General features: G+C 44.5%; 1 protein-coding gene across 1 annotated transcript; it reads left to right on the forward strand.

The window, feature by feature from the left end:
- The first annotated feature begins 8,015 nt into the window (after positions 1–8,015).
- Positions 8,016–8,754, forward strand: LOC139384130 (claudin 23-like). The gene has a single exon (XM_071128804.1). The coding sequence runs from the start codon at positions 8,098–8,100 to the stop codon at positions 8,752–8,754; it is 657 nt and encodes a 218-aa protein (XP_070984905.1). The 5' UTR covers positions 8,016–8,097.
- The last annotated feature ends 3,374 nt before the right edge of the window (positions 8,755–12,128 follow it).

Here is a 12,128-nt window from a genome sequence, read left to right on the forward strand (position 1 = left end):
TTTCTTCTTGAGCACTCTTACATAAAGGCCAGATTTGTGCAATATACGACTGATTGTTGTCCTATGGACAGAGTCTCCCACCTCAGCTGTAGATCTCTGCAGTTCATCCAGAGTGATCATGGGCCTCTTGGCTGCATCTCTGATCACTCTTCTCCTTGTATGAGCTGAAAGTTTAGAGGGACGGCCAGGTCTTGGTAGATTTGCAGTGGTCTGATACTCCTTCCATTTCAATATTATCGCTTGCACAGTGCTCCTTGGGATGTTTAAAGCTTGGGAAATATTTTTGTATCCAAATCCGGCTTTAAACTTCTTCACAACAGTATCTCGGACCTGCCTGGTGTGTTCCTTGTTCTTCATGATGCTCTCTGCGCTTTTGACGGACCTCTGAGACTATCACAGTGCAGGTGCATTTATACGGAGACTTGATTACACACAGGTGGATTGTATTTATCATCATTAGTCATTTAGGTCAACATTGGATCATTCAGAGATCCTCACTGAAACTCACTGAGAGTTTGCTGCACTGAAAGTAAAGGGGCTGAATAATTTTGCACGCCCAATTTTTCAGTTTTTGATTTGTTAAAAAAGTTTGAAATATCCAATAAATGTCGTTCCACTTCATGATTGTGTCCCACTTGTTGTTGATTCTTCACAAAAAAATACAGTTTTATATCTTTATGTTTGAAGCCTGAAATGTGGCAAAAGGTCGCAAAGTTCAAGGGGGCCGAATACTTTCTCAAGGCACTGTACATAACAAGAGTGCTGACAGGCAACTACACATAGAAAATAACCCACAATACCTAAATGGAAATGGCAACCTAAATAGGATCCCCAATCAGAGACAACGATAAACAGCTGTCTCTGATTGGGAACCAATTCAGGCCACCATAGACCTACATATACCTAGAATACCAAAACCCCATAGAATACAAAAAACCCTAGATAAAACAAAAACACACATACCACCTTCGTCACCCCCTGACCTAACCAAAATAACAAAGAAAACAAAGATAACTAAGGTCGGGGCGTGACACCAGGGACGCTGAGGCACGGGAAGGAGTTTCCCTGCTGGAGCATGCAGGGGGGATTTAGTTTGTCACACATAGAACAGGGCCAAGGTGGACCACCAATACTTTTTGGAGAGAGCTTGAATAGTACGGGTGATCCCTGGATGGCCAGCAACAACAGCTGTGTGCACCCAGGTCAGCAGCCGATCCTTTGTCCCTGTGGAAATGTAGATGCGCTCAGGAGGTCAGGTAGTGGGTGTGTGTTCCCTCTCCAGAGCCTGGAGAATATCTACGTACCAGACCACATGGGCTATGACTCGAGAGGGGATGGGAAAGCAGGTCCTCCGGCATTCAGTTGCCCAGGCCGTGATTCTCAACCTCAACCTTGAGATGGTGAGATTATGGCGTCAGAGCCATGGGAGGCCAATGATGATCTTGTGAGCTGGTGCACTAATGAGGAAGGGAATGTTTTCATGATTAATGGACTCCACGGGTAGTGGTGTGGTGGTGTGTAATGGTGCCGGATCCTAGTAGCCAATTATCAAGGGCTGAAACCGGAAACGGAGAGGGGGTATGAGGTGATGTTCAGAGAGGCAAGGGTCTGGTCAATAAAGTTCCCCAGGGCACCAGAATCCACTAACGCTGTAGAAACAGTACATGAGGGACAGATAGCTAATGTGAGCGACACTAAAAAGGGTTTGGCAGAAAATGATGAAGAATACTCACACCTGCCCCAGGAGGTGGAAGATCACAAGACTATCCTTCTGCTCTTGTGTATCCCGAGTTGTGACGTACCAGACACTGCTGAAGCTGGCGCCCCCCTTGACCACAATAGGGACAGAGCCCCAGCTGTTTCCGCCTGCGTCGCTCAGCTGCGAGGAGGCGTGTGACCCCTACCTCCATGGGTTAAAGCTCTGAACCAGAGTGGTCACCGAGGGAGGGAGAGAAGCGATGAGGGTACCGACGCTCCTGAAGTAGGTTATCCAGATGGCCATCGCGATGAGTGCATCCAAGGAGAGGTTGTCGTCACGACATGCCAGTTCTGTCTGGACCGCTGGCTCATTCCATCCGCTGGACGCTGCTACTGTCCCGAAGGAGAGCGCGTACTCGGCAGCGGTCTGGTCATCCTGCTGTAGTTGGAATAAGTGCTCACCCCCCTCTCTGCCCTCCGGCGGATGATCAAAGATACCTCTGAACAGAGCCATGAACGCCTCCTCTTTCCCAGATGGCCGTAGCCCACTCCAAGGCCTGCCCAGCCAGCAGAGAAATAACCTTGGCAACCTTGGGAGCTCCCACCACCGAGAGGTCCGTCTGGTGTGTAAAATAGAGGGAGGACTGGAGTAGGAAGCCACAGCATTTAGATGGGGTTCCGTCATTTGTCCGGGAGGTACAAACGGGCATTGCTAACCTGGGCTGACTGCTGAATGGACTGGTGTCCTGGCTTGCTGGGTTGACTGGTGGTAGAGTATCTTCCGGTAGTTGAAGGTAACACCTTCTGGGTATGTTCGAGACGTTGAAGAACGCAAAGGACCTCCATAGCCGCCCCAGTTGTACCAGCTGGTCGTGGTGCAGACGAAGTAGATATCCCTGTTCGTCGACCGTCTGGGAGTTCTGATTCCCTGCTGCTTCCATTTGTTGAGGCAGTATTCTGTGACAGAGACGCTCGGAGTCGAGAAGCAGGTGGTGAATTTAATAATACATGGAACGATACAAACCAAGAGTAGCATCTGGACATGGAACACATAACCAATACTACCTGGGGAATGGAACTAAGGGAGTGACAGATATAGGGGAGGTAATCAGTGAAATGGTGGAGTCCAGGTGTGTCTCATGATGAGGCGCAGGTGCGCATAATGATGGTGCTCGGTGTGCGTAATGAACGTTGTCAGAGCCAGTGATTAGTAAACCGGCAACGTCGAACGCCAGAGGGGGAGCGGGAGTAGACGTGACAGAATCATAAAAATAGAATTATTATTGCCATGATTATTGGCCATATTGGCATGTTGTTTGTTATTTGGCATGACTAATGAAAAGGCCAGGTTGCAGTAATGACAGGGTAGGAACCAAAGTGTTGGTCAATGGTTCCCAGGGGTGCCTATTTCTACAATTTCTCATCTTAAAATGCAATTTTGAACCTAAAATTAACCATAACCTTAACCACAATGCTAACCTTATGCCCAACCCTAACCTTAAATTAATTAATTATGATTTTTTTTTACGATACAACCAATTTGGACTTTTGGCTGTGTTAACTAGTGATAACCCGAGGAGAGAGGCGTATGCAATTGAGTAACAATTTTTTAATTAACAATTATTATATAATCTCCCCAGAGCATCAATGTACTCGCATCCACCCTGCATCCAAACCCACAGATCAACAATCTGCCTGGGAGGCTGCAGACAAACTCCCATTGCAATCTCCCCATGTTGTCTGTAATTAGTCTGATCCACATACAGACACACACAGCAGCGTTAGGGGAAATAGAAATACACAACAAGGTTATTTCAAAATAGCGGGAGTGAAAAATGCTACAATCAAACACACATGCGTGAATGCACACACACGTGCACATACGCAATCACAAATTCATAAACACACACCCTACCAGTGGGAAGGGGCTCAGTAGGACTCCTTCAATAAATAAATCACCAGAAACAGTGAAGAATCAAAGAGATACAGACTGAGCAACTGTTTCTAACGCTCTATGCTGCAGCCTAGCAGCATCTGTATCTGCTGTATGGCCGTCATAGAAAAATAATTACCAGTCCAACCATTATAGCATAATTGGCTTGAATGGGAATGTCCCTTCTAGTAATTATATTTCTATGATGGCAGCCACTTAGATGCTAATATGATGTTGTAACACACAACGCAATTAATTGATGCCTTGTAGCACTTCACACAATGTATCAAATGTCTAATCCATGCGTGGTAATTGCTATTATGTGGCAAATCATGAAAGGAATACTTTTAGATTGCTATTAACTAAGAGGGTAATTATCTTGGGGTGGATAAAACACTGTCACAAAACTGGGATCAAACAACTGGGTTGTGTTATCAGGCACCAAGTTGAGAAAAAAAATCTGAAAATAGGGAGGGACTACATGGACTTGACTAGTGAGAAATGCTAATTTTTATGTTCAATTTCAAAACACTTCAATATGGTGTGCCCTACTGAACATGGCCTTGATGTTTTTGATAAGAACATCCCTTTATAAGGACACGTTTGTCATGCAGCCCTCTGATGGTGACTGATGTTGTTTGTACCCGGGGGATGTTTGTTCCTGGATTTTCCGTGTGTGTGCCTAGGTGTGCCCCCTGAGTATTCTTGTCACTGATCAACTCATTCAGTATTCAGACAGTAGAACAACCCAATTACATCCTAGTCTCAATATAACCAAGGTCACTACTCACTGTTCCTAACTATCCCTACCATAAAGTGTAACACACACACACACACACACACACACACACACACACACACACGCACAAAGTCGGAAGTTTACATACACCTTAGCCAAATACATCTAAACTCAGTTTTTCACAATTCCTGGGATTTAATCCTAGTAAAAAATCCCTATTTTAGGTCAGTTAGGATCACCACTTTATTTTAAGAATGTGAAATGTCAGAATAAGAGTAGAGAGAATTACTTATTTCAGCTTTTATTTCTTTCATCACATTCCAAGTGGGTCAGAAGTTTACATACACTCAGTTAGTATTTGGTAGCATTGCCTTAAAATTGTTTAACTTGGGTCAAAGCTTTCCACAAGCTTCCCACAATAAATTGTGTGAATTTTGGCCCATTCCTCCTGACAGAGCTGGTGTAACTGAGTCAGGTTTGTAGGCCTCCTTGCTCACACACGCTTTTTCAGTTCTGCCCACACATTTTCTGTAGGATTGAGGTCAGGGCTTTGTGATGGCCACTCCAATACCTTGACATTGCTGTCCTTAAGCCATTTTGCCACAACTTTGGAAGTATGCTTAGGGTCATTGTCCATTTTTATGGCGGTTTTGGAGTAGTGGCTTCTTCCTTGCTGAGCAGCCTTTCAGGTTATGTCGCTATAGGACTTGTTTTACTGTGGATATACAGTGCCTTGCGAAAGTATTCGGCCCCCTTGAACTTTGCGACCTTTTGCCACATTTCAGGCTTCAAACATAAAGATATAAAACTGTATTTTTTTGTGAAGAATCAACAACAAGTGGGACACAATCATGAAGTGGAACGACATTTATTGGATATTTCAAACTTTTTTAACAAATCAAAAACTGAAAAATTGGGCGTGCAAAATTATTCAGCCCCCTTAAGTTAATACTTTGTAGCGTCACCTTTTGCTGCGATTACAGCTGTAAGTCGCTTGGGGTATGTCTCTATCAGTTTTGCACATCGAGAGACTGAAATTTTTTCCCATTCCTCCTTGCAAAACAGCTCGAGCTCAGTGAGGTTGGATGGAGAGCATTTGTGAACAGCAGTTTTCAGTTCTTTCCACAGATTCTCGATTGGATTCAGGTCTGGACTTTGACTTGGCCATTCTAACACCTGGATATGTTTATTTTTGAACCATTCCATTGTGGATTTTGCTTTATGTTTTGGATCATTGTCTTGTTGGAAGACAAATCTCCGTCCCAGTCTCAGGTCTTTTGCAGACTCCATCAGGTTTTCTTCCAGAATGGTCCTGTATTTGGCTCCATCCATCTTCCCATCAATTTTAACCATCTTCCCTGTCCCTGCTGAAGAAAAGCAGGCCCAAACCATGATGCTGCCACCACCATGTTTGACAGTGGGGATGGTGTGTTCAGGGTGATGAGCTGTGTTGCTTTTACGCCAAACATAACGTTTTGCATTGTTGCCAAAAAGTTCAATTTTGGTTTCATCTGACCAGAGCACCTTCTTCCACATGTTTTGTGTGTCTCCCAGGTGGCTTGTGGCAAACTTTAAACAACACTTTTTATGGATATCTTTAAGAAATGGCTTTCTTCTTGCCACTCTTCCATAAAGGCCAGATTTGTGCAATATACGACTGATTGTTGTCCTATGGACAGAGTCTCCCACCTCAGCTGTAGATCTCTGCAGTTCATCAAGAGTGATCATGGGCCTCTTGGCTGCATCTCTGATCAGTCTTCTCCTTGTATGAGCTGAAAGTTTAGAGGGACGGCCAGGTCTTGGTAGATTTGCAGTGGTCGGATACTCCTTCCATTTCAATATTATCGCTTGCACAGTGCTCCTTGGGATGTTTAAAGCTTGGGAAATCTTTTTGTATCCAAATCCGGCTTTAAACTTCTTCACAACAGTATCTCGGACCTGCCTGGTGTGTTCCTTGTTCTTCATGATGCTCTCTGCGCTTTTAACGGACCTCTGAGTCCATCACAGTGCAGGTGCATTTATACGGAGACTTGATTACACACAGGTGGATTGTATTTATCATCATTAGTCATTTAGGTCAACATTGGATCATTCAGAGATCCTCACTGAACTTCTGGAGAGAGTTTGCTGCACTGAAAGTAAAGGGGCTGAATAATTTTGCATGCCCAATTTTTCAGTTTTCGATTTGTTAAAAAAGTTTGAAATATCCAATAAATGTTGTTCCACTTCATGATTGTGTCCCACTTGTTGTTGATTCTTCACAAAAAAAAACAGTTTTATATCTTTATGTTTGAAGCCTGAAATGTGGCAAAAGGTCGCAAAGTTCAAGGGGGCCGAATACTTTCGCAAGGCACTGTAGATACTTTGTACCTGTTTCCTCCAGCTTCTTCACAATGTCCTTTACTGTTGTTCTGGGATTGATTTGCACTTTTCGCACCAAAGTACATTCATCTCTAGGAGACAGAACGCATCTCCTTCCTGAGTGTATGACGGCTGCTTGATCCCATGGTGTTTATACATGCGTACTATTGTTTGTACAGATGAACGTGGTACCTCCAGACGTTTGGAAATTGCTCCCAAGGATGAACCAGATTTGTGGAGGTCTACACTTTTTTTTCTGAGGTCTTGGCTGATTTCTTTTGATTTTCCCATGATGTAAAGCAAAAAGGCACTGAGTTTGAAGGTAGGCCTTGAAATACATTCACAGATACACCTCCAATTGACTCAAATTATGTACATTAGCCAAACAGACGCTTCTAAAGCCATGACACATCGTTCCAAGCTGTTTAATTAAGGCACAGTCAACTTAGTATATGTAAACTTCTGACCCACTGGAATTGTGATCCAGTGAATTATAAGTGAAATAATCTGTCTTTAAACCATTGTTGGAAAAAATTACTTGTGTCATGCACAAAGTAGATGTCCTAACTGACTTTCCAAAACTATAGTTTGTTAACAATAAATTTGTGGAGTGGTTGAAAAACAAGTTTTAATGACTCCAACCTAAGTGTATGTAAACTTCCGACTTCAACAGTATGAATATACAGGCACTCACACACACTCATTGACTAATGTATCTTTCAATCCGACGTTTCCAAGTGTAATAAAGCGGCTGTGAGACTGGCCAGGTTAGTGTATCTTAGCAACAGAGGGGCATCTAGATTCTCCTAGCCTCCAGCAGACCACTGAAGCCATATGCTCTCTCACTCACTCTCTCTCTGCTTTATTGGCATGACATAACAATGTACATATTCTCTCTCAGCCCAGTGAGGAGTGAAGGACGCGTAGAAGACCACAGCAAGGTGAAGGGAACCATTTAGATCTGCCACGTAGACAGTTACACCAGATATAAGACCGTTTGATCTCTCAGAGACGGGGATGAAATCCAGCACATTCCAAATCAGGTCAATTGGAGTTTGTGGTCAGAGGACATTCAGTCATATTTGCGTCAGTGCAAGGTTTTGTACTGGGTGAGGTAATGTCTTATGTCTCCTCTTTCCTCCATGTAGCTTGACGGTGTCCTACCTCAAGGTGTGACTGACGTCTACTGTCTGTGACTCACCTGGCCACGATCTCAGATCCACCATCCATCCTTTGTCTCTGAACAAGGTCAACCTACACCACAGGTCGACCTTCATTACCACCATCACTTAGAGTCGAACATTATCCAGAAGCCCATCCAGAACTCCATTACCCAGAAATTCCTCCGAAATTACCCAGCAGCAGCATGCAAACCCCGGCCTCCATGGTGATGGGCATCGTGTTCGCCCCTCTGGGCCTGGTGCTGGTCTTCATGGCAGCCATCACGCCCCAGTGGAGGGAGGGGCAGACCCAGCTAGTGGGTGTGGCCGGGGCTGAGCCCCGCCTCCTCCTGCGCACCGATGGCCTATGGGAGAGCTGCCTACAGGTGGCCCACTCGGAATTGAAGCAGTGCTGGCCAGTAGAAGGCGCCTACCAGAGCGACCCACAGGTGAGGCTGGCGCAAGGCCTTGTGCTCAGCTCCTTGTTCCTGTGTGGTGCCGGCATTGTGCTGGCCAGTGTGGGGGTGAGGTGCTGGACCGACCTGCCTCTGAGAAGCGTGGTGGCGGCGGGAGGCCTGCTAGTGGCGCTGTCAGGCCTGCTGAGTCTAACCGCCCTGGGGGTGTACACACACAACCTTGGAATACTGGGGATGGAGCAGACACCCCCCCACAGACCTCATCATAGGCTGCCACAGCTCACTCTCCACCCGGCCGGGTCGCTCTACTTCGGCTGGGTGGGGGGATGTGTACAGGTGGTGGGGGGGGTGGCGCTACTGCTCAGCTTCAAGATTCGGCCCAGATGTCCCTCCTGCTCACAGCTGAAGAACAAGCAGGACACAGAGGTGTACGACGTCAGCTGTTAGTGGAGACTGGGGGAGAGTTACTGTGAGTGAAGATTATGAATTGGATTTACCCTTAACACTACAAAGCCAAGCAAAAGCCGAACCAAGCTGTACTGCAATTGCTTTGTATGCTTCCACCATAGTTGCTAGAACAATGCTGAAAAGGGCATTGTGAAAAGAACATATCTAAGCCAACACAGTAAGGTTCAGGTCGACACCAGGGGCAGACTGGGACCAGAAATTGGCACTGGCATTTCTAAAACACTGGCCATTGTTTTTCCTCGAGGCCCCCAAACCGGACAATTTTTTTCCTTGAAGCCCCTATTATTAGCTAAATAATGATCAATTTGTGCAAAAACCCAAGCTAGAAAGGGATACTGGTCTAAAAATGTACCCGAACCACCAGCTGGCCTTTCTGCCCCTGGTTAACACAACAGTGTGAAAAGGGTGTTTGTGGATGGTTTGGGTTCAGTGGTGGGAGTCTTTTGTCCATTTGGCACAGAGGGTGTATGAAGGATGATGAACTTTAACTTTTGTAAAGGAAGCTGTATGGCACTGTGGTGTTTAACTTGGAGATGATAACCTTAAAAAAAAAAGTATTCATGTTGCCTTTAACTGCAAAAAAAAAGTATAGAACTGTCACAAAGCAATGTTTTGATGTCAGCCTTGTAGGTGGTTGTAGTAGCCTACTACCCATGCCTTTGCAAACTCTTTGCCCTTTGTCTAATACTTTCTCTTTCTTTCCTGATTTTCATTAAGTCATGGTTTCTGTCGGACACAATATTTGAGCATACAGCAGACCCTACTACTTCTGTGTCAAACTAAATGTATATGATTTAGGGATAATCTTAGATCTAAGGGCATATTTAGGACTTAAGCTTTAGAAGCAGTGTTAGTTGTTGACCATTTTTGACAATACCTCAAAGAATTAAATCACGGATTGTATAGAATTTTAAGTCAGGCATACATTACAGATGCCAAATCCTATTGATGACTGTGAAGATTTTATCAAGATGTTTATACTGTTTGTAGTGTAGAGATAATATACGGGGAAAACATATTATTTCTATGTCATTTGGAACTGCATAGTAGTTGTCAGTATGTAATGTATTGTTACTATGATTCTACTGTGAATAAACAGGTTTTGTTAACTGTGCAACAAACACTGTCATCGGAGTTTGTAATGATTGTTCAGTGAAACTATAATATTCACAACTCACACTGTCAACACGTCAGCACTGCCATGGTTGAAAAGCCAACAATAACAGTGTCTGTGTGAAGACGGAACTGGCGAGCGAGCGAGCACGCATGCACGCCCGCGCGCACACACACACACACACACACACACACACACACACACACACACACACACACACACCTTCCATTCATTCAGAAGCTGGCAGAGGTAGAAGAGAATATATAACATAATACAATGCACATCATCTCGGAAGGTCAGAACTAAAATCTTGCGCAATTGCATCAGATGCTCGATTAAGTTCTGGGGGCAGACTGCAGACTTGTTAGAACATTTAAGTGGAAGCAGGGCAGTAGCTCCACCCCCTCTTTGCACCTCCCCTTCTGAAATTCCAAAGTTGCAAACCCTTGCGAAATCTTGATTTTTCCAAATGATCGAGAGGGGTCCACCTCATCTCTCAGGCCCCTCATTTCTCAGGCCTCTCTCTATACTGACACCTTCTGGAGAACTCATTTCTCAGGCCCCTCCCCCTCATCTTTCAGGCCCCTCACATCTATCAGGCCCCCCGCCCTCAGCTCCCATGCCCCTCTCCCCTTGTCATCATCCAACATGAAAACCACTGCTTTTAACCAGGGCAAGGTGACCGGAAACATGGCCGAATACAAACAGTGTAGCTATTCCCTCCGCAAGGCAATCAAACAAGCTAAGCGTCAGTATAGAGACAAAGTAGAGTCGCAATTCAACGGCTCAGACACAAGAGGTATGTGGCAGGGTCTACAGTCAATCACGGATTACAAAAAGAAAACCAGCCCCGTCGCGGACCAGGATGTCTTTCTCCCAGACAGACTAAATAACTTTTTTGCCCGCTTTGAGGAGAATACAGTGCCACTGACACGGCCCGCAACCAAAACCTGAGGACTCTCCTTCACTGCAGCCTACGTGAGTAAAACATTTAAATGTGTTAACCCTTGCAAGGCTGCAGGCCCAGACAGCATCCCCAGCCGCATCCTCAGAGCATGCACAGACCAGCTGGCTGGTGTGTTCATGGACATATTCAATCAATACTTATTTTCCACCATAATTTGCAAATCAATTCATTAAACATCCTACAATGTGATTTCCTGGATTTTTTCTCTCATTTTGTCTGTCATAGTTGAAGTGTACCTATGATGAAAATTACAGGCCTCTCTCATCTTTTTAAGTGGGAGAACTTGCACAATTGGTGGCTGACTAAATACTTTTTTGCCCCACTGTATATACTGTACTCTATATCATCTACTGCATCTTTAAGTAATACATGTATCACTAGCCACTTTAAACTATGCCACTTTGTTTACATACCCTACATTACTCATCTCATATGTATATACTGTACTCGATACCATCTACTGCATATTGCCTATGCCGTTCTGTACCATCACTCATTCATATATCTTTATGTACATATTATTTATCCCTTTACACTTGTGTGTATAAGGTAGTAGTTTTGGAATTGTTAGATTAGATTACTCATTGGTTATTACTGCATTGTCGGAACTAGAAGCACAAGCATTTCGCTACACTCGCATTAACATCTGCTAACCATGTGTATGTGACAAATAAATTTGATTTGATTTTGAAGCCAATAGAAAGAGAAGCATCCAGGAGCTAATTGAAAGAGGGGATTTGTTTTCCCTGGGCAGTTCGTCACTGAGCGCCTGAGAGATGTGGTCTTCTGTAGGTGACAGTATATACAGAGGGGGTTGAGAGATGAGGTCTCCAGTAGGTGGCAGTATACAGAGGGGGCTGAGAGATGAGGTCTGCAGCTAGAGCATTGAAATCATTAGTGTTGAAAAACCTGTGCACTCCTGTGGTGAACTTATTGCATTCCACGACCTACAATAGCAGTTGTGTTACATGCGTCCTTCCACGAGAAATTGCAATGCACAGAATGAACTATTATGGACTTTATAATTACAGAGCAAATATTTGAGGAACTCACGTCACTGACCTATGGGACACAGAAATCCACATCCATTGCGAGAAAAGTGATTTCAAAATACGCCCCACAGAAACAGAATGGGTCTTGGGTATTTCATTGATACTGACTAGCAAACATGTAACAAGACCTTGGAAGAATCTAGCGTGTATTTACAATGATAATCCCTACTTACGCCAGGCTACACCTAGATTCCTGGGCCTGTATTCATAAAGCATGTAG

Source organism: Oncorhynchus clarkii, chromosome 25 (genome assembly GCF_045791955.1).
Source record: "Oncorhynchus clarkii lewisi isolate Uvic-CL-2024 chromosome 25, UVic_Ocla_1.0, whole genome shotgun sequence".
In the NCBI taxonomy this organism is placed as follows: Eukaryota; Metazoa; Chordata; class Actinopteri; order Salmoniformes; family Salmonidae; genus Oncorhynchus; species Oncorhynchus clarkii.

Bases quoted from the DNA above. Each gene is read 5' to 3' on its own strand.
- LOC139384130 (XM_071128804.1), top strand. From the start codon at position 8,098: ATGCAAACCCCGGCCTCCATGGTGATGGGCATCGTGTTCGCCCCTCTG.